At 39.9% G+C, this 25,923-nt stretch overlaps 1 protein-coding gene across 3 annotated transcripts in view; it reads right to left on the reverse strand.

Moving 5' to 3' along the window:
• Positions 1 to 25,923, reverse strand: part of LOC149310017 (cullin-2) — a 48,281-nt gene that overhangs the window by 18,544 nt on the left and 3,814 nt on the right. For 2 of the 3 annotated variants that reach the window (XM_089533494.1, XM_089533493.1), the window contains exons 2-8: positions 20,740 to 20,880; positions 15,944 to 16,046; positions 15,558 to 15,652; positions 11,778 to 11,883; positions 8,402 to 8,484; positions 2,236 to 2,332; positions 2,030 to 2,140 (exon numbers count right to left, since the gene is read on the reverse strand). In XM_089533494.1, coding sequence (XP_089389620.1) covers positions 2,030 to 2,140; positions 2,236 to 2,332; positions 8,402 to 8,484; positions 11,778 to 11,883; positions 15,558 to 15,652; positions 15,944 to 16,046; positions 20,740 to 20,858 — 714 coding nt within the window. In that variant the 5' untranslated portion in view covers positions 20,859 to 20,880. Of the gene's footprint in view, positions 1 to 2,029; positions 2,141 to 2,235; positions 2,333 to 8,401; positions 8,485 to 11,777; positions 11,884 to 15,557; positions 15,653 to 15,943; positions 16,047 to 20,739; positions 20,881 to 22,106; positions 23,965 to 25,923 lie in introns of those variants that run through there. The other variant, XM_089533496.1, reaches the window with a different exon arrangement.

Here is a 25,923-nt window from a genome sequence, read left to right on the forward strand (position 1 = left end):
GGTAGAGTTTTTGCAACTGTGGTTTAGTATCCTGGTTATTACACAGTTAAATCAAAGTGTCTTGTTTTGGATATAATGGGAAACTAAGTTTAACCTAAGCCAAACCTAAGTTTAACAAGATAGCACAATGAAGGAAGGGGATGGTGAAGAGGAAGGATGTGGTCCAAATTTTGTTCCTAGCTTGCTAAGAATGTACATCCAAACCAGTCTGAAAGTCACCTTTGAAGTCAGTTAAGACCATAGCATCTTTTTGTGAAAGTCCATTTACTTCATATATCTTTATTTAACTCTAGCTGTTTATATTCCAGTTTTCATTGCCAAAGGGAAAAAAGAGAAGCAGCTTACTTAACAATAACAATAAAAACAATAAAAACAAAACAATAAAAACAAAAACAAAAAGTTTCTGAGTTTGAAGAAAGCAGCAAAAATTAAAGATAACCAGCTTGCAATCTTGGTATAACGTCAGAAAGTTCAAAAGCAAACCACCATTTATCAAAAGCCAACCTAAAAAGCAGTAACAGTCTAGCAACCATATGAGAGTTGGAGTAGGGTATTTCACTATGTGGGCACTACAACTACAAAGGTATTTCTCCTCATGCTTCACTGGAAAAAATTAAAGCAAGCCCCTGGATGCTGATAAAACAACAGGAAAGGCAGCAATAATTGAATGTACAGTGCATCCTTTCCTTACGTGAGGGATCCATTCCGGACCCCCTCAAGTAAGGCAAATACCATGTATGCTTGAGCCCCATTGAAAACAATGGGGCTCGTGCGTGCAGCGTGGCACGGGCGCCATGGACATGCACAGCATTGCCTCTTTTGTCATGCACCTGCGTATGATGCAGGCACCCTCATCTAGCAACTATCCTTTTAAAAAAATCTTCCATACTTCAAATACTGATGACTTAGAATGCTTACTAAGGAGATGATCAAAAGGCTGAACTTCATTTATAGAGAACATGCTCTGCCAACAAATATTGTGTGCAGTATGATTATACTGAAGGTAACTCAATTCCAATAAATTCAAAACCAAGAAATAATGCATATTTTAATATCTAGATAGGAATGAAGAATGTTAGCCCAGTTGCTGACTGTCTTCAGAACAGATGACCCCCATGACACATCACAAGCTCTTTTTTCAGAAAGGAGCTCCACAGAAAGGAAAACAAGGACAGTGAGTATACAATAGTTGTAAGCCTCTTTGGATATAGCTCCTGGAGTCTTTGTGTCAGCAATGTATTTTCTTGGATGGACAATTTGATGGGAATTCAGGAACTGATAGATGTGTCCTATTCCTATTCCTATAGCTGCTGGTTCTGCTGTTACTTGGACCTCTGCCTTCCAAGTGCCATCTAAGAAGCAGAGCCCTCCCTCCAGTTCATCTTGTGTCATCCAGCCATGGAAGGAGAGATGCAGGTCCAGCTCCATTGGGCCTGGCCTGAGCTAAGAAGCAGAGCCCTCCCTCCAGTCCATCTGGTGCCATGGAGGGAGAGATGCAGGTCCAGCTCCATCAGGCCTGGCCTAGATTAAGAAGCAGAGTCCTCCCTCCAGTCCATCTGCCTTGGTCCAGGCCTGAGAAGGAGAGAAGAACTGCTGGACCTGATCCCCTGCCCCACCACCATTCCTTTCTCTTCTTTTGTCATGTCTTTTTGATTGTAAGCCTGAGGACAGGGAACAATCTAATTAAAATAATAATAATAATAATAATAATAATAATAATAATAATAATTGTAAGTCACTCTGAAAGCCTTTAGGGCTGAAGAGCGGGGTATAAATATCATAAATAAATAAATATTCCTAAAGGTGTCCTACTGTTCAGTTCCATCCCATTACCACAGAGGTGCTGCAGTATTGGACCTTCCCATTTAGAGAACATTCCTTTTGTCCCTGGGCTGGCAACTGAACTGTTAGGAGACATCTTACCATAAAGTTTACAGAATACAAGAAGTATTAGTTCCATGACCCTATTCAATAAATATGGCAACATATTCTGACACATTTTCCTTATGCATAAATAGGAGCTTCTTACCTTTTCCATATACTGTGAGCAGTTTGATTCTTGCATTAAATTTGAAGCTTCTTGTTTATAATACTCCCCAGTTTCATTCAGAAAAGGACACTCAAATATTTCCTGATAAAACTAAATTGAAAGATTCTGATCAAGTACAAATATGGTAAGGCATAGAAAATCAAACATCACAATTAACCAAGATAAAGAAGCAGCATTTTTTTTACCTTTAGAGGGAATTTTTTCTTATACTGTTCAACATGAACAAAGGAGTTAATAACCCCATGGATTACTTTCTGATTTGGATCTTCTCCGCAACGATCACTGAAAGATGGAAAAAATTGAAAAAGGGAATTAAACTTTCCGTAAAACATTAAAAATGTGTGTCATTTACACACAGCCCAGGCTTACAACACCCAATAGAGAAATTGTTAAAACCACTGGCCCTTCCCAGAAATTGTACACTTGTTGGGTTTTTTTGTAATTCACAAACACAAATTACACCTCTTTGGAGAATACAGATCTCAAAAAGAAAATAAATAAATAAAATAGGCACATATTTTAGGGGAATGGAGGAAGAGGAGGTTTGAATTTGCAAGTCAGACCCCATCTACGGTGCAGCTTAAAGCCCTTTCTGCACATGTCATAAAAGTCAATGCAAATCAATAACAAAACTGAAAAGCAGATAATATTACTATGTTTACATAAATATAATAGAACGTTGTTGTGATTAGGTAATACAGTCAGTCCTTGGTATCTGCGGGGGATCCATTCCAGTCCCCCCTCCCCGGGGATACCAAAATCTGTGGACAAAATCAGTCCCACTGACCCAAATGGAGGTGCAGCTACATTGCCATTTAGGACAAGGGGACTGAAATCCGTCCATCCGTCCTTCCTTCCTTTCCCTCTGAGGCTTCTTCCTGGAGCTTCACTTCAGGGTTGGTTCAGAGGCAGAGGCTGGTGCCCATTCAGCTGGAGGGAGCCGGTGCAGGGTCTTGGAGCCTAGAGACTCTGCCCTGGGTATTGGGGCTGTGGTGGCTCTGAGACCCAAGACCCAGCTCCAGCTCCCTCCAGCTGACGGGGTTCAGCCTCCACCCCTGAAGCCCAGCCTGGGGCAAAAGCCTTGGAGGGGAAGGAAAGAAGGAAGGAAGGAAGGAAGGAAGGAAGGAAGGAAGTTAGTTCAGTCCCATTGTCCACAATGGCGGGGCGGTTGTGTGCATGCGCTGACATTGGGGACAGTAGTCTTGCCGTCCACAGATGCTCAAATTTTCAAATGGCAAGTCAACGGATACCAAGGTTCCACTGTGCTGCCCACACATATTACATGGAAAAATGAACCTGTACCCCTTAGCCCCAATACAGAAAGATATGTGTTATCTTGATGAGAAAGTGAGTGGAACACTGGATTTCAACTGTTATGCCAAAACTAGTCCACATGTATCAACTTGATTTATTGGCAGAAAGCTTCATTTCTTCCACATTACTAATTATGTGAGTGTTCTAGAACACAAAGGTTTAGTAGGAGAGGCAGAATCTTGTCCACAGCATTTGTATACAAAAATAAACATTACAACACTTGTTTCCTTTATTGCCCACTCTGCAGAACACTTCAGATCCTAGCTGAAGCTTTTGGGAATTTGTCTCATCAAGACAAAAGTAAATCCACTCATGGAGAGCAGAACAATGGTACAGTACTATATATGGGCCCTCAATTGTAATAATACCCTGACCTAAAGTGTGGGTTACATCAGCAGCATCACTACTTTTCCTTTTCAAATATTTTTGAGAGGACACAGAGAGAAGGAGAGAAAAAGAAGATTAAAAAAAAAAAAAAAAAACAAGAGGAAAACCAAAACTGCAACAGGGTCGTATGTCACAGTTTGAGATTAAATAGTCCTATGACCATTATCTCAGACCAAAAATGAGTGCACACCAGCAGGAAAGGAGCCAAGAGAAAGGCAATTTCATTCCATCAGCATGTTGCTCTGTTAAGAACAGGCAGAGGGGAAAGGATGGTTTTGATATTTAATAATAGGCAACTAACACTACATTGTTATTTATGCCAAGAGATTAAAGTCTGAAACTCATGCCGCCACCACAGCAGACATCCTTCAGTCTGAATTAAATACAAACTAAAAGATATAACACTGACGCCATAGCTCAAACAAACCATAATGACCTCCTCCTCTTCTACAATAGGTAATGAAAAAGCAGAAGCTTTTAAAGCAGTGGTTTCCAAACTTTGTTCTCCATCTGTTTTGGACTTCAGCTCCAGAAGTCCCAGTTATCTTGGCCAATAGTCAGGAATTATGGGAGCTAGAGTCCAAATCATCTGGAGGACCATAGGTTGGGAAACACTGCTTTAGAGGGACAGAAAATGAGCCCAAGAAAAAGCTAATTAAAAAAAATACTAGAAAGGCTGAGATGAACTTGGTTTGGACCTTCCCAGATGTTCTGGAATCAGAAAAAGTTAAGATATGCTACCTCACGTCGATCCCTGATGTATTTTGACACAGAGGTCTTGTGAAAAATAGCATGTCCACATCCATCCCAGTGACTCTTATCATGCTGGATTTGTTCCTTTTATTTCTTGTCTTGTTCATTACAGAAATGCATTATATACACAAACCAAAAATTCTACAAATCATAAAAGAAAAACAGCCTTAGTGAGAGGTGAATGACAAGCTGGGTACTCATTTTAGTGACCTCGGAAGGATGCCAGGCTGAGTCGACCCTGAGCCCCTGACTGTTATTCAGCTTGTAATCTTGTGGTTTGTGAGGGAGTGGCTGCAGTATTGGCATTTAACTACTGTGCCACCAAGGCTCAATGGCAGCGCACAAATGCAGCTGCATCAGCATTAGGGACAATGAGACTTCAAGTTACATCCATTTTTCCCAGTGGCAGCACAGCTACATGCACACACCTCCATTGGGGTCAGGGGGGGCTGTCCCTAATGGTGCTGTGGCCATGTGCACACGCTGCCATTGGGGACAAGGTGGGCTTGATGTCCACAGATGCTCAAATCCATGGATGGAAAGCTCTAAGAATCTCACAGTCTGTATAGCACTGGCTAGGAGCTGCAGTCCAACAAAGTAACCTTTCCAAGCTCTGGTTCATAATGCTTTACAACTTTAAAGAGCTGTTGTTGTTGTGTGCCTTCAAGTGCCTTCAGTCTAAGGCAAACCTACCATGTGATTTTCTTGGCAAGATTTGTTCAGAGCAGGTTTCCCTTTGTTTTCATCTGAGTCTAACAGAGTGTGACTCAGTGGGTTTCCACAACTGAGCAGGGATTCAACCCCAGTCTCCAGAGGTGTAGTCCAATGCTCATACCACTACACAACATTGGCTCACAACTTTAAAGGGAACAGCAAAATACGTCAAAAAATATTTTGTTACAGAAAAATATAGCAAAATGATAGTATGAATTTGTGCTAAAAGATCATGCTATAATAATTGCGTACATCATTAAAGTACTGACGTACACACTTATAGCATGATCTTATAGCATGAATTCGTACTATCATTAAGTTGATATCTTTAAGGTGCCATAGGATTGTAGTTCTTGCAACTTCAAAGTTCCTACAAACTGACATCTTAATACTGTAAATGAAGTCCCATGTGTAACTCAGCTTCTTGTTTACATCCAGAGGTTTTCTTGATGGCATCAAGTAAGTTATGATACCACGTTACAGTGGGCCTTTGGTATCCATTCCAGATCCCCCCACAGATTCATGGATACTCAAGCCCCATTGTCCTCAATGTTGGTGTGGCCATGCAGCCTGGCCACCATTAGGGACAATGGGACTTCACCTGATGCATCCTCCCTCCCCGCTTTCACATGAGGAAGCAGGCAGATGGTAGAAAGGGACCGCCACAGCCACTGCCGCAGCTCCCTCCTGTTCCTCCTCCTCCACAGCTTCCTCCCACCTCCTCCTGACTCTTCCTCCTCCATGGCTTCTTCCTTCCTTCTCCTGCTTCCTTTGCCCTCTTCCTTTCGCTCCTTCCTCCCCCTCCTCCACAGCTTCTTCCTTCCTCCTTCTCCCGTCTCTTCCTTCCTCCTCTTCCTCTGGCCCCCCAAGGGCTTGCCATCCACAGATGCTTAAATCTGCAGATGGCAAGTCCACGGATATGGAGGTCCACTGTATACAGAAAAAGTGCATAATCCTAACAAGGGACTGTTGCCCAGCATGCCAAACTTCCACTGCAATCTTGTAAAACATGGGTGGAAATCTTGTAGCCCATGAGATGCTACTGGACTGCAACCTGATTTGTAATCCTTTAAAAAAAATCACCTTATTTATGCAGTCGGCCCTTCTTATTCATGAATCTTTTGTGCATGGATTCAAGCATCCACGGCTTGAAAATATTCAAAAAAGTATCAATTCCAACCAGCAAACCTTGATTTTGCCATTTTATTTAAGGGACACCATTTTGCTATGCCACTGTATTTAATGGGATTTTGCTACCCACAGAGGGTCCTGGAACTAAACCCCAGTGGATAACAAGGGCCCATTGTATTGCCATTGGTAGTAAACAAAACCAACTGTCCATTGACTGAGACCTTAAGTATTAATATATGTAACAATGAAAATGCATCCACCTATCCACACACACTCAAAAAGTTAGATGGGACAACACAAACACAAAATGGCCACCCTTGGGCACCCATTCTTACAAAACTACTATAAACCAGTACAAGAAGCTAAAATGGACAGCTGAACATGAAAGAATCAAAGAAAATAAAAATGTGGATTTTAAGAAATGGCAGGAAATGTCCTAATACCCACACTATTTTGTTAATATAATATCAGGGAATAAAAGCCATAAGGAAGATCTTGGAGCCACTCTGTAGGATACTTAATCATTCATTCTGCAGTTAATGCTATTATTCTCAACTGCAGTGAGTCATTTAGTAGTGATTGATTTGACACATGGCACAGTTGTTGTTGTGTGCCTTCAAATCACTTCCAACTTATGGTGACCCTAAGGAGACCAGGGTCTGATTCCCAGCTTGGCCATGAAACCCACTGGGTGACCTTGGAGAAGTCACGTGCTTTCAGCTTCAGGGGAAGGCAATGGAAAACCTCTGAACAAATCTTGCCAATAAAATCCCATGATAGGGTCACCATAAGTCAGAAACAACTTGAAGGCACACAACAACAAGACAACCCTATCATAGTGTCTCTTGGCAAGATTTGTTCAAAGGGGTTTTTCCTTTGTCTTCCTCTGAAGCTGAAAGACTATGACATGCCCAAAGTCACCCAATGGGTTTCCATAGCTGAGCAGGAATCTGAACTCTGATTTCCGAAGTCACAGTCTGACACTCAAGCCACTATTTATTAATTTTAGTAAATTTCAAAATGTTTCTAAGATGGACATTCTGTATTAACTGCATCTGCCTTAAATCTGCAGCTAAAACTTTAAAGAAAATTCTGTCACTCTGTAATGGATTTTGTAAATGAGAGTGGATAGTACTGAGGGCATGTTGAAATCTTACAAAAATAAAATGATCTTATGTAGTTGCTCTTTGCTACTGTAGTAAAGGTGCTGGAAATTCTATGCCACCTGCTGGCAGATTCAGGGCAGGAAAAATCAAGGAGATCAAGAAAAAAAAACCTCACAGTATCAGCAAGACTATCAGGCTGCCTAGACATGTCTGGCTTCTCTATGCATTTGCTAACATGCTATAGAAAATGCAAGGTCACTTGCAATCAGAGCCTTACCCTGTAACAAGGCTGACTGACAGAAGTAGCTGAAGCTTGCATTGCTGATGAGCTCTGTAATACATTCAGAATTTCAGAAAGAGTTCTAGATCTAGTGTCAGTCCTTTTTCACATTTACACTATACTCAATAAGGCCTAATGTAAAGTGCATTTTTAAAGATGAAATCTAATAATGGAATAATACTAATGTTTTAGGCCTGTGTGCAAAAGCAGTAGGTCAGTGTTCTCTACCTAGCACACTACAGAGCATGTTTTGCTATAATTCCCTCCATCCCCTACCAGTGTAGTAATAATTGCCAAAGATGGTGGAAGGGACTTGTATTCTAATATTATTGGAGAAGGGAGATTTTAGAATACCACAACAGAAGAATGAGTTCAACGTTCCACAACAAAAGCATAAATAAGTCCCCTGGAAACATCTTCTATTTGATGGGCTACTTTTATATATGAACTCACAGGTCAAAATGTTTTGGGGTTTTTTGGCTTGGATATGTTGCCAACATATGCATTTTATATTTAAAAAATTACCATTATTCCAAGTAAAATGGACCAACAGCCTTACACACAATTATAGCTAAAATCAAACACACACAGCTCTCAGATTAGTTGTGGCTATACATAGACACACACAACACCACCCTCCAATAATGTATCAAAGAACGCACTCACTTTTTGATTTCACGGAGGAGCATTCGAATGAGGATGCCCTGTAAAGGCTCAATCATTAATCTCCTCCACATATCAAGTGCTAGCTGTTAGGACAAACGTATAACAGAACCATGTCAGTCACAAATCATTCATTTATTCAGATTTTTAAAAAAGCTGTTCAGTTGTATTAATTACAGGTAGGGTTGTAGTATCTTTAAAATGCCTAAAATCACCAATTACATTAAATAGGTAACACACATATACTGGACATTATCACTGACTAGCCAAAAACGATCTGAACTTGTCCTTTTAAAAAACCCTAAAATGCCAGTAGGATATCCAAAAAGGAAAAATTGGTCTCCTAAAGCAATTTCTCATATATATATAATCAGTGTTTTTGAACATGTTGGTGTCATTCCTATGTCACCTTTTTAAATATATGCTTACATTTTATACTATTGTGCATGCTGAGCAATCTCACATTAGATGCCATTGAAATGAATGAAGGAAGCTAGCCATTAGTCTCTTTGACTTTAATGGGAAATGGATATAACTAATGTAGCTGGATCCACACCATTTTTTTAAAATGAAGCAGTATTAATAGTACTCTGGATATGCCCATTGTTTTTTTTTTAAGCAACAGGCTTACTGTATTTTCCGGCGTACAAGAGGACTTTTTGACCCTCTAAAATTGGGTCAAAAGTCGGGGGCTGTCTTGTACACTGGGTGCGCTCTCTGGGCCGCTGGCTTCTCAGACCTCCGGAGGCCTGGGGAGCCGGCAGCCCCGTGCCGGCTTCTAAGGGGCCTCCAATGTCCTTTAGAAGTCAGCGCGCACGCACACGCTCTCTGGGCCGCCGGCTTCTCAGGCCTCTGGAGGCCTGGGGAGTCGGCAGCCCCGTGCTGGCTTCTAAGGGGCCTCTGAGGCCCCTTAAAAGCTGGCGCGCGTGCTCTCTGGGCCGCCAGCTTCTCAGGCCTCTGGAGGCCTGGGGAGCCGGCAGCTCCATGCCGGCTTCTAAGGGGCCTCTGAGGCCCCTTAAAAGCCAACGCGCGTGCTCTCTGGGCCGCTGGCTTCTCAGGCCTCTGGAGGCCTGGGGAGCCGGCAGCCTTGCGCCAGCTTCTAAGGGCCTTCTGAGGCCCCTTAGAAGCCAGCACATGTGCTCTGGGGACACTGGCTTCTCAGGCCTCCGGAGGCCTGGGGAGCTGGCAGCCCCGTGCCGGCTTCTAAGGGGCCTCTGGGGCCCCTTAGAAGCTGGCGCCTGCGCTCTCTGGGCCGCCAGCTTCTCAGGCCTCTGGAGGCCCCTTAGAAGCCGGTGCGCGACTGCACGGCTGGCTGCCGGCTTCCAAGGAATAGGGGTAGCCTTGTACGGTGAGTATATCCTAAACTCTATTTTTTATAATAAAAGTTGAGGGTCGTCTTATACACCCAATCGTCTTATACGCCAGAAAATACGGTAATACTAATCTGAACTACCTTTTATGTCATCCGAAATTCAAAAATTAAAAGTGATTACAAGTGTGGGTAAGAGGAATTAGCACTTTTCTGGTACAGATGAGAGTGGTACTATATAAGATCAGACCTCGCACCTACCCAAGAAAAAGAAGGCATCAACTGTGAAGTTTAGCCATTTAAGATCCTAAATATCACTTCTCTAATAAATGTTAAGGATGTGTCGTGTGGGTGCCCTTGTACTCCCCTAGAATAACTTTGGGAAGAACTAAAAAAATTTGTCCCCCTATACCCATTAGAGGGCATAACAGGTAGAGCAGAAAAACAGCTTCAAATGGTAAGATTTAGGGCCATTTATATATGGGTGTGTATGTGCAGCTCTTTCAGGTCCAGCAGGGAATGTGTTATCACCTACAAACCCTACATGGTCTGGGTCCAGTCTATTTGAAGGAACGCCTCCTCCCATATAATCCTTCCCGTACACTCCGTTCCTCCAGGAAAAATCTTTTACATCCAAAAAAGACCAGATTGGCGGTGACCTCCCGGAGGTCTTTTTCTGCTATGGCTCCAAAAGCTTGGAATGACCTGCCAGAAGAGATTCGCCAATTATCCTCATTGGAGGCTTTTAAAAAAGCGACAAAACCCCTTCTCTTCCAGCAGGCCTTCCCTGAGTGATAACCTCCCAGAACCGATTCTATCTGTCCTTCCTACTATATCTCCTCATCATTCCTGAATTGTAAAATAATCTTGTGATATTGTATTGCATTGTTACATATTTTAATCTGAAGAAGAAGAGCCCTCCCTCCGGTCCATCTGCCTTGGTCCAGGCCTCAGAGGGAGAGAACTGCTGGACCTGATCCCCTCCCTTCCTCACCATTCCCTTCTCCTTTTGTGTTGTGTCTTTTAGATTGTAAGCCTGAGGGCAGGGAACCGTCTATTATCCCCTCTGTTGTAAGCCGCCTGGATTCCCAGTGATTGGGTGGCATATAAATAAATCCTATTATTATTATTATTATTATTAATCATGTTTTATGTTAATTTTATAGTTTGGGAGGGAGGGCTAGGTCAGGGTTTTGTGAGTTTTATTGTTTTTATATTGTATCATAAACTCTGTTGTTACCCGCCTCGATCCCCAAACGGAAGAGGTGGGATATAAATAAATATTTTATTATTATTATTATTACCCAACTTTTTTTTTAACCTTAAGCACAGTTTCACACTAGAATAGATTGCCTCAGAGGGTTGAGGATTCTCCTTCATTGGTGGTCTTTAAACAAAGGTTGGATTGGAATCTTTCAGGAGTGCTTTAGTTGTGTATCTTTGCATAGAACTAGTTAGCCCTTGTGGTTCCTTCCAGTGCTAAGATTCTATGTATGGCTATATATTCTATGTACAGTTTTGAAACCTTGGGAAATTGCCCACCCTTCTTTTTTTTTTTAATCAGGCACTACTGTAAACAAATGGGTATTGCACTTTTCAGCTACTTCGTAAAAGCTGACAGCTCTGTTAATCCAATAACTTTTTGTAAGTGACAATCTCACCAAACTACTGCACAATCACAACTACAGCCAGAAAGTAGCAAGCAAGAGTGAGGCAGTATTGAATATTTCACTGTCAAAACACATAGTCAATATAAAAATATGATTGTTCCACTGACCAGGGACGTAGCCAAGGAGGGGGGTTCTTGGGGTCCTGATCCCTCCTTCCATTAGAAAAATGAATGGTGTGTGCTGCTGCGCCACCGCACCCAAGCCCCATTATAATGGTGGCACTTAGTCTGGACCCCCCCCCTTTCTAAAATGCTAGCTACGTCCCTGCAATGACTAAAAAAAAATGGGCTATTACTATCCTTAAAAATTAGAAATAGCTTTAATGGTAGGCTCTAGAACTTATTTTATTTATATGCACTCCCATATTTATCTCTCGGAATCCCTTCTGCAGAGTACATACCTCTCCAATCTCCATCAATGGCTCACTCATATCAACACCACCATAACCATACTGAAGATCAGCTTCAGTCAATTTGTTCTTTTTAATAAACTGGGTATTGAGGTATCTATGGAAACATGAAATATCACTATTCAGATGCTTTCTGGACATGTCTGCACCAATAAAAACATAATTCACATTTGGTAAGAGAAAGCAGTGCAGCACTTATTGTTACAAAACTCAAAAATTGTGTTAAGAGACACAAAACACAGCCAACATGCAGAAGATAGCAGTTAAATTACATAAACAAACTGAAAGTTTTTTGAACTCCTCCATTTTTTTTCTGCAACCACAACTGTGAGGAGACCAGAGGTGTTAGCTTCTGACATTACTGAACATAAGGGGGAACCTGCAAATGTGTCCTTGGGTAAACACAATGAAAAATGATCTTTCAGCAGGAAGGTTACACAGCACCTGAGTTATCCTTTACTACAAAGTTTCCAAATAAAATAAACTTTTAAAATGAAACCCTTCTCCCACAATGGCTTCTTTTGCTATGAAATATTAAAGGGATGGCATTCAGTAAAAACAGTTACATATATTATGTTAGAATACATGTAACATTGTCTTTTGCTTTCTTTAATATTTTGTAACTCTTCAAACATAGCAGTGTTGCAATTTGGCATTCTACCACAGTGGAAATATTTTTTTTTCTTTTGTGTCTGACATAATAATAAAAACGGATAATTTTTTTTAAAAAAAATCTCCCACTTTTTAAAGTTATTTATTGCATTTTAAATTGTTGCCATCATCTGTTTTATGTTAACTGCATTATAATTCTGCTATCTTTATTTCCTCATTTACAATGTGCTTACACATTTAAGACTTATTCTGAAAAGCTTGGGGCCTGACAAATTGAAGTACTTTGGGTCCTGACAAACTTCTTCAGGTATTTCCAATCACAGGTTTAGTCATAAAAACAAAGCCACAACTAAAGCTAAGGCTTCTGCTATGTCAATGAAGGAATAGGGCAGGGGTGTCCAGAAGCCCACAGCTGATGCATATAGCGTTTCATGACTATTCAGCATTGTTGATCCTAGATCAAAGTTACTGCCCTATATCATGCAATTAACACAGAAGAATGTGAGTAAACACTAATTAAAAATGTCTTAAAATCAGAATGTAGCAAGAATAATTAAATTCATAATATAATGAAAGATTCGTGAACTAGGTTCAATTTTACTTTTGTGATTCCTTGTTGCTGAGTTCCTCTTAAGCAGGATTCCTTGATTCAAATTTAAGTTGTATAGGGAGATATTTAATTGCTGCTTTTGGAATAGTCTGTACCACATTTTAAACCTCAGAGTTCTCCTAAATGTAGTCCAAGTTAGCACAGTAACAACAAGATAATAACAAGATAATAACAGGAGTCACATCCTTTACTGTCATCTCTTCACAGAATGTTTAAATGCAATACAAGTACGATGGTCTGTCTACTTACAACTGTACTTGCTTATAAGAAAATATACTTTCCAGTAGATATCAGTTCCAAAACCTTAAAAGCTACCAGTTTACTCCTCCACCTTATCCATGTCTTAGGTGCTTTTCAGACCGGTGCTTTGTGCCGGCCTGGATGTGCTAGGATTGCCTGAGGGCGGCGCCACCGCACACCCTGCAACCCTAGCACGTCGCGGTGGTGTGATAATGGCGGTGCCCTGTACACACAGGTGCCACCATTATGACGTCATGGCTGGGCTGCAGCCAAACGGCACGACGCCGGCATGACGTCCCTGCGACGCTGCAGGGTGCTTGGGGCACCCTTTCAGCGGCGCCGGAAGGAGCTCCGAAACGGAGCTCCTTCTTGGGGAGCACCTTGTTCCCACAGCCACCAAACGCCTGCGGGAACGAAGCCGGGGGAAAGGGGCCGAGTGGCCCCTTTCTCTCCTGGCAGTGGCTCCCTGGGGTGTCCTGGGGCATGAAGCCCCAAGGACACCCCTTTTCGGGACCAGGGAGAAGCGGCATTTTGCCCCTTCTCCCTGGTCCCGAAAAGCGCCGGATTGGAGCCTCTGGGCTGCCGCTATGGTTGCCCTGGCCCCAATATATGGTGCAAAGGGGCGACTGCAGGCCGCCCCAAATGGGCAGTCTGTATCCCGCCTAAGGTTACATATGAAAAAAAGGTCTGCCTCTACATAGATTTGGCAGTTTTCATATGTATAAGTAACTCAGATATGAATACAGTCATTCCTTCCGATTTACAGGGGATCTGTTCCGTAACACACACACACCTGCAAATATTGGAGCCCCATTGTTTGTAATGGCCACACACTCCTGTGCACAGGCATGCACAGTGGGCACATGCACCATTTTGTCCCCCCTGGCTTCCCGTTCGCAGGAATTCAAAACTGCAAATGGGAAGTCAGCAAATCCCGAAGTACAAATATATTTCAAATATCTTTATTTTTCATATGCTCAAGTAACTCAGATTGTCTCATGTCTAAAAAATGCAGAGTTCAGAACAAATAATAATAATAACTTTATTACGGCCATTTGGCCAGCACAAGAACAAATATGTACTACACAGAGAGGATCATATGGGTAGTCAACTCTAGTAGTCCATGTCTTCTTCATCTGAGGATGCTGTGGTATTCAGCATTTATAGCTTCCATTGCTGCTTGGAAACTCATTTTATTACTCAGGAGTTCTTGTGGTGCAATTCAATGCCTTTTTCAGAAGTAAGTCTATATTAGTTCGGTCCCTTCCAACTCTATGACTCTATGATAATCTCTATGAGTGGGGGCTACTTCTAGCAAAATAGGCAGAGGATGGCAGCCTCATATTATTCAGCTTGATAATCTAGGAACTTTCTAACAGCTCAACTCTAAAGACATTTTTGTCAATGAAAATGAGATTCATTTGCCTCGTATCTTCAGATGGAGCAAGAACACAATAGCATGATGGAAGAGCATCATATGCCTTTCCACCACATAATGGTGTTTTCCAGGCATTATGCATGAGTCTTCAATTGCATGGATGTTGATTTGAAAAATCATGGGAAGCAGATGTATACACAACTGGATACTCAAGAAGACAGTTTATTTTACACTGGAAGCTCTGTGTAATGATGATGCTTTGCCCACTTCTTACCAAACAACTACACGGTTGCTCCAGCTGACCTGATGAACCAGGCTTTCTTATCCACAGCTGTACACTCAGAAACTGGGTGCAACCTTTGCCTTTTATAGCAACTGATGCCTTTTGTTATTCATCTTTTGGGGATGTGGTTAACATTTCTTCTCAATTAGTTGTTACATTAATTAAACAGATTAGAATACTAAGGCCAATTTAACAGCCATTCCACAGAGTAAATTTTAAAAACATTGAATAAAAGCATGTTTGCAATGGAGTACATTCAGACTTAGTCATACTTTAGTAGAGTCACTGCAATAATGGGGGCAAATGATTCATAACTAAATCTGGATCTTACCCAAGGTATAAATGTTATTCTTTAATTTTAAAAATTCTTATGGTGACTCATAAAAACATTAATTTCTGTTTATAATAATGGGTGTATTCTAGTTATGAATAAGCCTGGATTGAGCCCACTGTAACTAAGTAAATTCATAAGTAAAATACTGCTGGCAATTGTAAACTTGTCACATATGACAATTCATAATTTTATCCTGAATGTCTCTCACATTTCAGTTGTAACAAATATCAGTCTTCTAGTAACTTTAGACCTGTTCTGTTCTTTTTTGGGGAGAGGAGGGTATTAATTATACTTTGAATATATCTATAACTTACCTGTATAAACAGTCCATATAGTCTGCCCCTCTACTGTATTCATCCCAATATCTATGATACATTACCAGTATTTGTTCTTCAGAGTCCAGAACTCTCTATGGGGGGAAAAAAGGAAAAACATGAATTTAGTCATTCATGCTCTAATAATTAAATGTTACATTCACAATGTTAAATATTATGAATTACATTCACGAGACCAACTCCTTTTGTAACAAATTCTGTTTCATAAAATTGTTCAAATATGTTTTGGAGATACCAGTTTACCCTGGTATTCCCATCTAATTAAAATACTGTATATGATTATACTGTTTTAACAGGAAAACAATAAGCTATTAATCTTGATACACAGAAACATAAAGTCTATGTTTTGTACACTCAATAGTTACCTTGTGCAAATGGCGTACATGATTTTCCAAAAAATTCTTAGTTTCCATATAAAGTCTCTCCCCCAGAGGCTCAGGATAGGCCACACATAAAGCATAAATGTCACTGGGCTTGAAGTTAAGGCTGAAATACATTTTGAAGTTTAACTAAAAATCTACTCAGGTTTCTTTAAAAAAAAAAATAAACCTTGAGTTTCAAAGAGCACTGTGCATTCTCTAATAATGCTTCTGAGGACCTTCTCATCTGGGTACAAACTGGTGTGGGAACAAGTGTCTGAAAAGCACTAGTAGGCTTATAGGACACCATACATCGTCCTTTGGACCTACCCATTATTATTTACTTACTATGTAGGGGATTGTGTTAAGTTTTTTTTAAAAAGGAAAGAACAGTATTATTTGGCAAGTCTAGAATAAGAATCAGCCACCAGCAGAGAAAAATTATTTATACCTACTTGTATATTACTCAATATACTTTTTTCATTATACAAATAAAGCCTGTAGTCAGAAAGGCCCCTCTCATAGTTATTATGTAATATCCCATGTTTCTCCTAGAGCGGGATCGAAGGTAGCATATAATCTTTTGAAAACACAATTCAGCTAAAAGATTCTTAGTACAAACACTAATACACAATTCAACTGAACTATTTAAAAGTGCAGGCTAAAAATGCAAGTTAAAAGCAATTTCAAAAACATCTGCATAAAAAGTTATTAGATACAAGGCAACATAGCAGTGGTATCTTGCACAGCATATTTGATTATTATAAACCTATTGTTTTCGAGAAGGACATTCTTCATTATGTCACTTTTTATTAAACTAAATAAAATTAAGGTTGGCAATACATGAAACACAATCTTTCCCAGGAAAGAAAACCTTTGAAATTTAAACAATCTAGAATAGCAGGATGCCACATCTGTAAACAAAAGTCCCACCCACTTTTTAAAGCTTTCTTGGAAGATACAAGGATGAAATAAAGAGATCTATTGAAAAAAAAAAGGGGGGGGGGCGCAAATGACGCACATTATACAAAACACACTGTCAATTTATCCTCTTTCCTAAACCATTCAAAATACAAAACAATGAAACAAGCAAGAACTTTCTAGACAGCTCTGTTCCACAGCCAATGTAACTATATGGGACAAAAGCATGTTATTTCAATCTATTCATTTCCTTTCAAATTAGAAAAAAGAATTGCACAGACAGGAAATAAGTCAAAATTGCTAACAACCACCACCTAGTCTTTTCAACAACTTTTTCCATCTCATTACTACCTTAGAGGCCTTTAAGAAGACACTCAAAACGGATCTTTTCTGGCGGGCTTATCCACTGAATTCCATATAAAAAGGTTATGATGACTGCTCTTCCTTGACTATGATTGTTGGCTAATGGACGAATTGTAATTTTTAGAGAATTAATAGGAATTCTTGGTAAATTCAGTGTTAGTATTTTATTGTTGTATTGACTGTAAATTGTACTATGTGTCTTTTTAAGGTTGTAATCCCGCCTCAATCTGTGGGAGAGACAGGAAATATAAATAAACTATATTATTGTTATTGTTATTATTATTATATTTTTGATAGCAGGTTATTGGCAACAGAAAGCAAATATAAGGCCAGTTTTCTCCCAAGCACTACAAAATGTTGCTGAATATATGAGAAACTCTGAATGCATGGGAATTTTATTAATATCCTAAGTACTTTGCGATCAAAATTAATTGAAACTAACAACTAGTATTGCCCTTGTCAAATTATTCTGAAATAGCAAGTGTGATACAAATTATGATTTTTCTTTTTAAAAAAGAGCTAGCCATCAATGCAGATATTTAAATGAAACATTGAACAAAGCCCTTGAAAGTGGAAGCACACTTGATTTCTAAAGTCTTTTTACATTAACAGTCTATGGCTAACAAGACACACATTTTTGCAACCTAGCTTTCCTGTGATTGTAAGCACTCCAAACATTGCCAGCAGCCAAGCAGTGCTGGCTGAGACCTCATGGCCTCAGAATCTGCAGGACACAGAATCTCAGCATCTACAGGCCACTTTTCAAAGGAAGGGGACAGGAAATGGATGGTGACAAGTTACCTAAACTTTTGGGGGAGAACACCAAGGTGGCCTACCTAAAGTTCTTTGCTCTTTTAAAATGTTCTCAATGCAGACAACAAAGACTATAATCTGAATCTATTTAATAGCACCAGAATGTATACTTTCAAGTCAGAATACTGTCTTGGGAAATGCCCTGCATTTGAACTTGATGGATGGGCTTTTGGCAACTATCAGGCCTTACTGAAGTAGTAAAGGATCAGTGTTGTGTTAGCTGGGCTTGGGATATTTGCTTTCCCTGGTACAGTCAGCCCTCTCTATCCACAGATTTCTTTTATTCACAGATTCAAGCATGCACAGCTTGAAAATATTATATAAGTGCCAAAAAGCAAACCTTGATTTTTCCAGTTCATATAAGAGACACCATTTTACTGTGTCATTATATTTAATGAGACTGAGGCCTGTTACAGACTGCCAAAATAAAGCTGCTTCGGGTCTCTTTGGAGGTATGCTGTTTAAATGATGCATGCATCCTAAGAATCCGGAAGCTGCACCAAAGCTGCACTCCAGTGCTTAGGAATGGAGTGTGGCTTTGGTGCGACCTCCAGACTCTTAGGACCCATGCATCATTTAAATAGCATACCTCCAAAGAGACCTGAAGCAGCTTTATTTTGGCAGTCTGTAACAGGCCTGAGTATCCACAGGGGGTCCTCGAACCAAACCCAGCAGTTAGAAAGAGACCACTGTAATACAAAAATTACATGTATGACAAAAGTTGTATATTCCATTACAAGATGACACCCCATCAAATTTCATTTTCCTCTAGGCCTTGTTCAGTATCCTATGGGTTCACAGCCTGGCTGTATATTACTGATGTGCATAAATGCAAAACAAACATTCTGAAAAGCAGAATCTTCCAGAGATTGTTTTTTGTTCCTGTGTTTACATTAAGAGGAGCAACTTGAAGCTCATAGGACTTCTGAAGACCTTTAGCTGTTTTTTGTTCCCTGCTATCTCATATACCATCATCAATAAAAATGTGCTTCCAAAATGTTGTGTTTGAAGGAAGACTTTCTGCCTGAACAGTCTGCAGGGCTCTATGGCATGAGTTCTTTGAGACTTGCCTATACCACAGAGAGCAACTGCAATTGTGGGAACCTGAACAGCAGTCAGAATTTCAGCTGCACTCTACTTCCTGGCAAGCTGGGTGTCTCTGTGTCTAAAATGGACCCCGTTATACACTGGAAAATGTGTATAGATTACTGGTGTCCAGCTTCCATGCAGTGCAGTGTCATGGTAGTCATGTGGCCAGGCATCTTGTGAAAAGTGAATCAGTAAACACAACAGATTGTTGTCAACAAAAAAAGTTCACAACAGATGCTAAGAACTAAAAGTAAGGGAAGAAAGAGAGGAATTTCTTATTAGGCTAAAAAAGAAATCCTTTTTTACCAGACTGGCTGGGGGGGAAATGGAAGCTTTGGAATGATTCATACCATCATTGGTAACACAATACTAGCAAATCTAACTAGCTATTCAATTATTTCTAGTAACAGTCTTAAGATATGTCACATGCCTGTTCTTGGGGTCACACATCAAAGCAGTGCCAGAAATATCTCATTTCTGCAAGGGTTCAGGGAGAGAAGATCTGAAGGTCAAAGGTAAATGAAAGTGAGTCAATGCTTAAAATAAAATTATCATGTGACCTTCCATTGCCCTTTTCAAGACAACTTGAATCTATACTGGGACACAGTGTCAGGACCATATTTGACCTCCTTTCAGTCTCAAGAAGAATGGATACTAATTAAAAACTGAATTAAAAATTGCTATGAAGATTTGCACAATCAGGCTGCATCTGAAAAAAAGAAAAAAAGAGAAATTGCCTAGATAAAAGTACTTTTTAAAACCATTTGTAAAAATAAAAAATGTCCTGGATGGGGCAGAATGTGTCAGGCCTAAGATCTACATTACAAATTAGGAAGGTTGATTTCCTGTCATGAACATGTTGCTTTCCCCCTACTCTACCCTAGCAACCATACACGGAAATAAAAATTGACATGAAAGAATAGGTGTATGTGGGTTACATCCAGCTCATCACTCCAATTACAAATGAAGAACAGGCATCTAGCAGAACTATTCTGGAGCAAAGACTTGCATAACTTCTGAAAATACAAAGGAAATGAAAGTCAAATGGTTATCCCTTCTTTTAAATCAAGCTTTCTGCTGCCACAGTCTGAGCTTCAGCAAAACCTGAGCTTCAGCAAAACCTGAGCTTCAGCAAAACCAATTCTGATGTCCACTGACGGAACTGCAATACTGCCAAACAGTAGTTCAGACAAGGCTAGATGTGTCAGTTGGACTGTTGGCATGTTGGTTGGGACTTCAGTTTCCCCATGGCTAATTTTGCATGCAGAATAAAAAATCACAAAGCCATGTACTGAATTCGCTTCTTGGCCTTTTGGCCAAGATCAAATGTATTAAGATGACCTTTACAATCAATCCATAGCTTGCAATTTTTAGTAAGTGATCAATGTAGCAGTAGCAATTTCCACTGTATATAATACTTTTGGACAAGAAATGTTTTACTGACAAAGCAAAGCAGGGTCTCACTTTCATTGTGTTAATTAACAATGACTATTAAAACATTTTATTCCAGCTGGCTTTATATGAGGTACACATTTAGGCAGATTTATTTGATTAGTGTCAAATCATTATCTAGAGAATGTATAAATCATTCACTCCATCTTCTACTAAAAGGATACGAGAAGCGGTCATTCCATGTTGCTCTTTCAACATAATCCAACATAACAACAGCTTTAATTGTTGTAAGAAGCTTGCTCCATGTTTCATCAAAATCAACTACTCGTGGTTTCAAGGACATTGTGGGGTGTTGGTATTAAAATCTGTAATGAGAGAAAATTGTACATTTTTAGTTTTACAGATCACAGAAGTAACGCTAGCTGTAAAAACAGCCCTAACATTCAACTTTTCTCCTTTGAATGTGTTGCTGTTGGGTGCCTTGAAGTTGTTTCTGATTTATGACAACTCTAAGGTGAACCTATAAGAGTTTTCTTGGCAAGATTTGTTCAGAGGGTGTTTGCATTGTCTTCCTCTAAGGTCGAGATTGTGACTTTATCAACTTCACCCAGTGGGCTTTTATGGCTATATGGGGATGCAAATCCTGGTCTCTAGGGTTGTAAGCTAATACGCTCAAACCACTACACCACACTGGCTCTCTTTCCCCACTGAACACCTTTGCTTATTTATAATTTGTTAAGTTATGTTCTCCAAACATATGTCCTAGCAGTGGACTGTTGCTGGTACTCTTTGGTAATCCTTGATTTTGAAAGTCTGCTCTATAGTACTTCCCTTGCATAACAGCAATATTCTGCTTGGCAATTTAAGGATTATTCAGACTCCACATTGTTGACACACATTCTACAAATGGCAAAGGTAAGAAAGAATCACAGACCACTCATGCAAGCATCTTGACTCATCATGAAGATTTCATGGGAAGAGATCACATAAATTTCAAATTTGTCAAGACAGGCAAGGAAAATACACAAAATGGCATAATACTGGGAAAATCTATTGTAATTGTTTCTATTTATGTTTTGAAATAGAAATTGAAATCCAACAGACACTTTGAACATTCAAGATTTTAAAGGAAGTCAACAATGAGGACAATGAAGCCAAATTATTGAACTGAAAATGTAAACTGCACATAAAACTGTTTGTACATTAACTTTTTTTAAAAAAAATCCTACATTTAAGTGAATGCAGTCAGTATTTGCATTAACAGTGAAGATGCAAACCTGGATCTCCCTTAGTGGTAGTTAAGAGACTGATTCCAACTGATGAGCATGTATTTGCTTCTCCTCTCTGGAAACCAATGCACTGCCTGGTTTCAAACCCTGATCAAATGGAAAGTCTGATTATGAATGAATAATTCCTTTGAAACGTTCATAATTCTCCTTTTCTTAAAGAGTTCATGATGGTTTTGTTAGGTTTTACTGTGTTTTAATACCCATGGCACAGGAATGAATACTTATTTCATTCTCAAACACAACAGGCTAGATTCACATTTAATTACACTTAAGACATATCTGTTGAAATCAGTAGTACTTACAGTAGGTTATTACAGGCCCAAAACAGACAGGCCAAAAATGAGGATTCTGGCACCTTTGGGGTTGCGGCATGCAGATTGCCCGGAAGTTGCTCCGCAGCTGCCGAAGGCAGCCTGAACCCAGCCAAAAAAGGAGTGGCAAAAAGCCGCTCCTTGCCAGGAGCCTGTTGAGGACTGTAGCAGCATCCGGCTTTGGGCCCACAGCTTCCAGTTGCCACAGCCCTGGGTTGATCAGGGGCAGACTGGGGCTGAAGTGGCCAGAGGTGGCTTTGAGCTACCGATGTGCTTCGTTCCTATAGTCTACTGAAAGTGCATCTATGTCTAGATTCAAGCCAGTAATCTCTACACTATTTTAAAGAGAAATAACTGTTTATAGAAGTAACGAAAGAACTCAAGAGGAAATACACAAATATGAAAATAACAGTAATGGTTCATCTAGAGAACACCCTAAAGCAGTGATGGCGAACCTATGGCACGCGTGCCAGAGGTGGCACTCAGAGCCCTCTCTGCGGGCACATGTGCCATCACCCCAGCACAGATTTTGCCAGAGTTTGTTACTAGAAAGCCAGAGGGACACGGCAATTTGCAATAAATAAGTGGCTTTTGGGTTGCAGTTTGGGCACTCGGCCTCTAAAAGGTTCACCATCACTGCCCTAAAGCCAGCTAAATGTTTCTTGGTAGCCAACAAGTTCAATAGGTTAATGGTAAAGATTATTCCTTTTTATTTATTTCTACCTCCTAGTAATCAAAACTATAGAGACATTTAATGCAGAGGCTGCATTAGCCATCATGATCTGTAACTGTTGCTAAATCTATCCTCTACTATTAAGTCACTGAAATCCATCGGCCAGCATCTTATCTTGTTATAGTGACATAGTCCCTGCAGGAAATATGAGGGATGGGGAAAGAAGGAACGGTGTTCATGATTTTATAATGACAGCTCAACGGGAAAAATATGATCTGTAAAACAGTCCTACAATTCTGCAGGAAAACATGCTTCTTCCTTCCTTAGGTATGCACACTTTATACACACCTTTCACATATTGTCTTATTCTAAGCCTTGGAAAATTGCCAGCTGTCCAAGAACTGAGGGAAAGGGGTCCTTCCTGGTAGGTGGATTGCCAGGTCCATTGTGCATGATATCATGAGCAGATATATAATACAGATACATGACACAGTTGCAAATAGTAATGTAGAAAACAGAAATATAGAAGTAACGAAAATAAAAATATAGACTATATCAGCAGTGCACTTCTCAGGTGCTCCGCAGCCGCTCCAGGAAAATGAAAGAAATAAAAATTGAATGAAATTAAAGAATAAGAAACAAAAATAACACTACTAAACACCATTAACTTGTAAGACATAGGATAGGCGTCTTAGGGGCTCAGCCATAGAAACTGATTCTAAAAAGAGCTCTACAAGTCAAAAAAAAGTTGGGAACCCCTAGACTATATGAATGATGTTGAGAATTTAAGTTGTTTATATATTTACACAGACTTAGGAGTGTGAGTAATTATTTACATTTAGCCATGTATGCAACTCTGCCACCTTCATAAACCTGATGAAGTAGCCTGCTGTTTAAAACAACTTAACTGTAAAGCTATCATTAGCTTTTTTTGAGAACTGCACTAGTTAGCTGTTTTGGTGATTTAGATTCCACTGCATAACATGATTACGTCCGCATTTAGGTAACTGCTTGGACACCATATGTAAAGTATTGCTGCGTTTGTTTCACGGTTATTACGTACCACCCTGTCTCCAGCATATGCCCTTAATGTCCAGAGAACATTAAAAACATGGGCATATGAAGATAGAGGAAAAGACAATAAAAGTACTTACAAGCATGATTTAGATTTATGTAATAAAAAAAAGAGAAAGAAACACATAACTCAGTTATAGTTGTACAGCTGGCCCTCTGCATCTATAGATTCAACCATTCATGGCTTGAAAATATTTTTTTTAAAAAAATTCAAAAAGGAAACCTTGATTTTGTCATTTTATATAAGGGACACCATTTTATTACACCACTGTAGTCCTCCCTCCGTTCTTGTGGTCTTCAGACTTGCGTCCCTTGCTTATGCACGAGGGATGAATGGAAGGGGAATAGGCATGCGCCCATACCTATATTCAAGCCAATGGGGCTTGAATATAAGCGAAACTCTTGAATATAAGCAGAACGGATCCCCCACAAAAAAAGGAGGGGTGACTGTACATAATGGGACTTGAGCATCCATGGAGTGTCTACAGGGATCCTGGAACCAAACCCTAGCACTGTATTTTTCAGCTTCTTCCTTAACCAGTGAGAGAGATGTATTTGAGATCAGGAAATAGGTCAATGTGACAATTTTAAGGTACAAAAGAACTATCAAAAAGTGACACTTTCTCAACAAGAGGTTCTGAAAAGTATTTAAAGTAAAAGTGGTAAGTGTTCTCAGCATACATCCAGCAGGAATTTTCGTACATGAAAATTTTCCAAATCTGAAAGGTGTAGCTATCTGGAGATAAATGTTTTGTAAAAAATGTCACATATTTTTGTTCCAACTCCCAGTTCCTGATTAGAAATAAGGATATTGTATTCCCATGTTATGGTATATAATTTGTACACCATTTCCAAGAAGTGTTCTGGTAAATTTCCTCGAACAGTGTTATTCAAAGTGATGGCCCAGGGACTAGTCCCTAGTAAATTTTCAGGAAAAAAATTAGATTAGAGGCACAAGTAGGGTACCAGTCCCTGGCACATGGGAAAAAAATAATTGCCAGTCTTCCATAACCAATTGTTTGACAAGCACTGTCCTAGAATACCTACAGGTGATACATTATTCATTACAGTCTCTGATAATTTTTGAAGAACTTCAGGCTCCTGGAAAACAGTGAAGAGGTTTATTGATGTAATTGTACCTTACTTACAAATCTACCACAACAGGAATACAATGGTGACAGTATGCAAAGGCATTTTGTAGCACTTTTGAGACTAAGGACCAAAACACACTGCAGAAATAATCCAGTCTGAGACTGCTTTAACTATCCCCCCTGGCTCAATGTTAAGGAATTGTGGGAACTGTAGTTTGTTGTGGTACCAGAGATGAGAAGTCTGAGAAAACTAAAGTTCCCAGAAGTCCCTACTGTTGAGCATGGGCAGTTAAAGTGGCCTCAAATTGGATTATTTCTGCAGTGAGTATTGGCTCTAACTGAGTGAAAGACATTGTAGCATATGCTTTCCTAGACTTGGTCCACTTCCTCTGGTGCATGAAATTAACTCTTGCCCAGGAAGGACCTTTTTAATCCAACTATAATCGGCCCTCCACATTCGCAGTTTTGCTTATTCATGAATTTAATTGATATATTCTCTCTAGGAATCTCTAGGTCCTCCAGAGTGACTCAGCTGGAAGTTGACCATAGAGACACACTGGAGGACCTAGCGATTCCTAAAGAAAACAGTTTCCTAGGCATTTGTAGGTCCTCCAGCATGATTCTATGGTCAACCTCTGGTTGATGTTGACCAGAGATGTGCTGGAGGACCTAGAGATTCCTAGAAAAGCATTCTCTTGGGTTTTTAAAAAAGTGGTTATTTTATTTGCTGTTTTCCCACTTTCACAGGGGACTTGTGCTCCTAACCCCAGATAATTTGGAGAGCATTGTATATGAATAGCCATAGAAATGCAAAACTTGTGGGTATGGTGATGAGGTAAGAAGTTCAGTTTTAACTAGGGTTGTTGTGGGCCAAAGGCCGAGAACCAGAAAGGAGATAGGATAAAGTGGACAGGCCAAGAAACAGAAATAATAGGTTCCTGGCACACTACATATAAAATATATATTATAA

This window comes from Sceloporus occidentalis, unplaced genomic scaffold, assembly GCF_023333645.1.
Source record: "Sceloporus occidentalis isolate IW3139 unplaced genomic scaffold, rSceOcc1.0.p SCAF_7, whole genome shotgun sequence".
Taxonomy (NCBI): domain Eukaryota; kingdom Metazoa; phylum Chordata; class Lepidosauria; order Squamata; family Phrynosomatidae; genus Sceloporus; species Sceloporus occidentalis.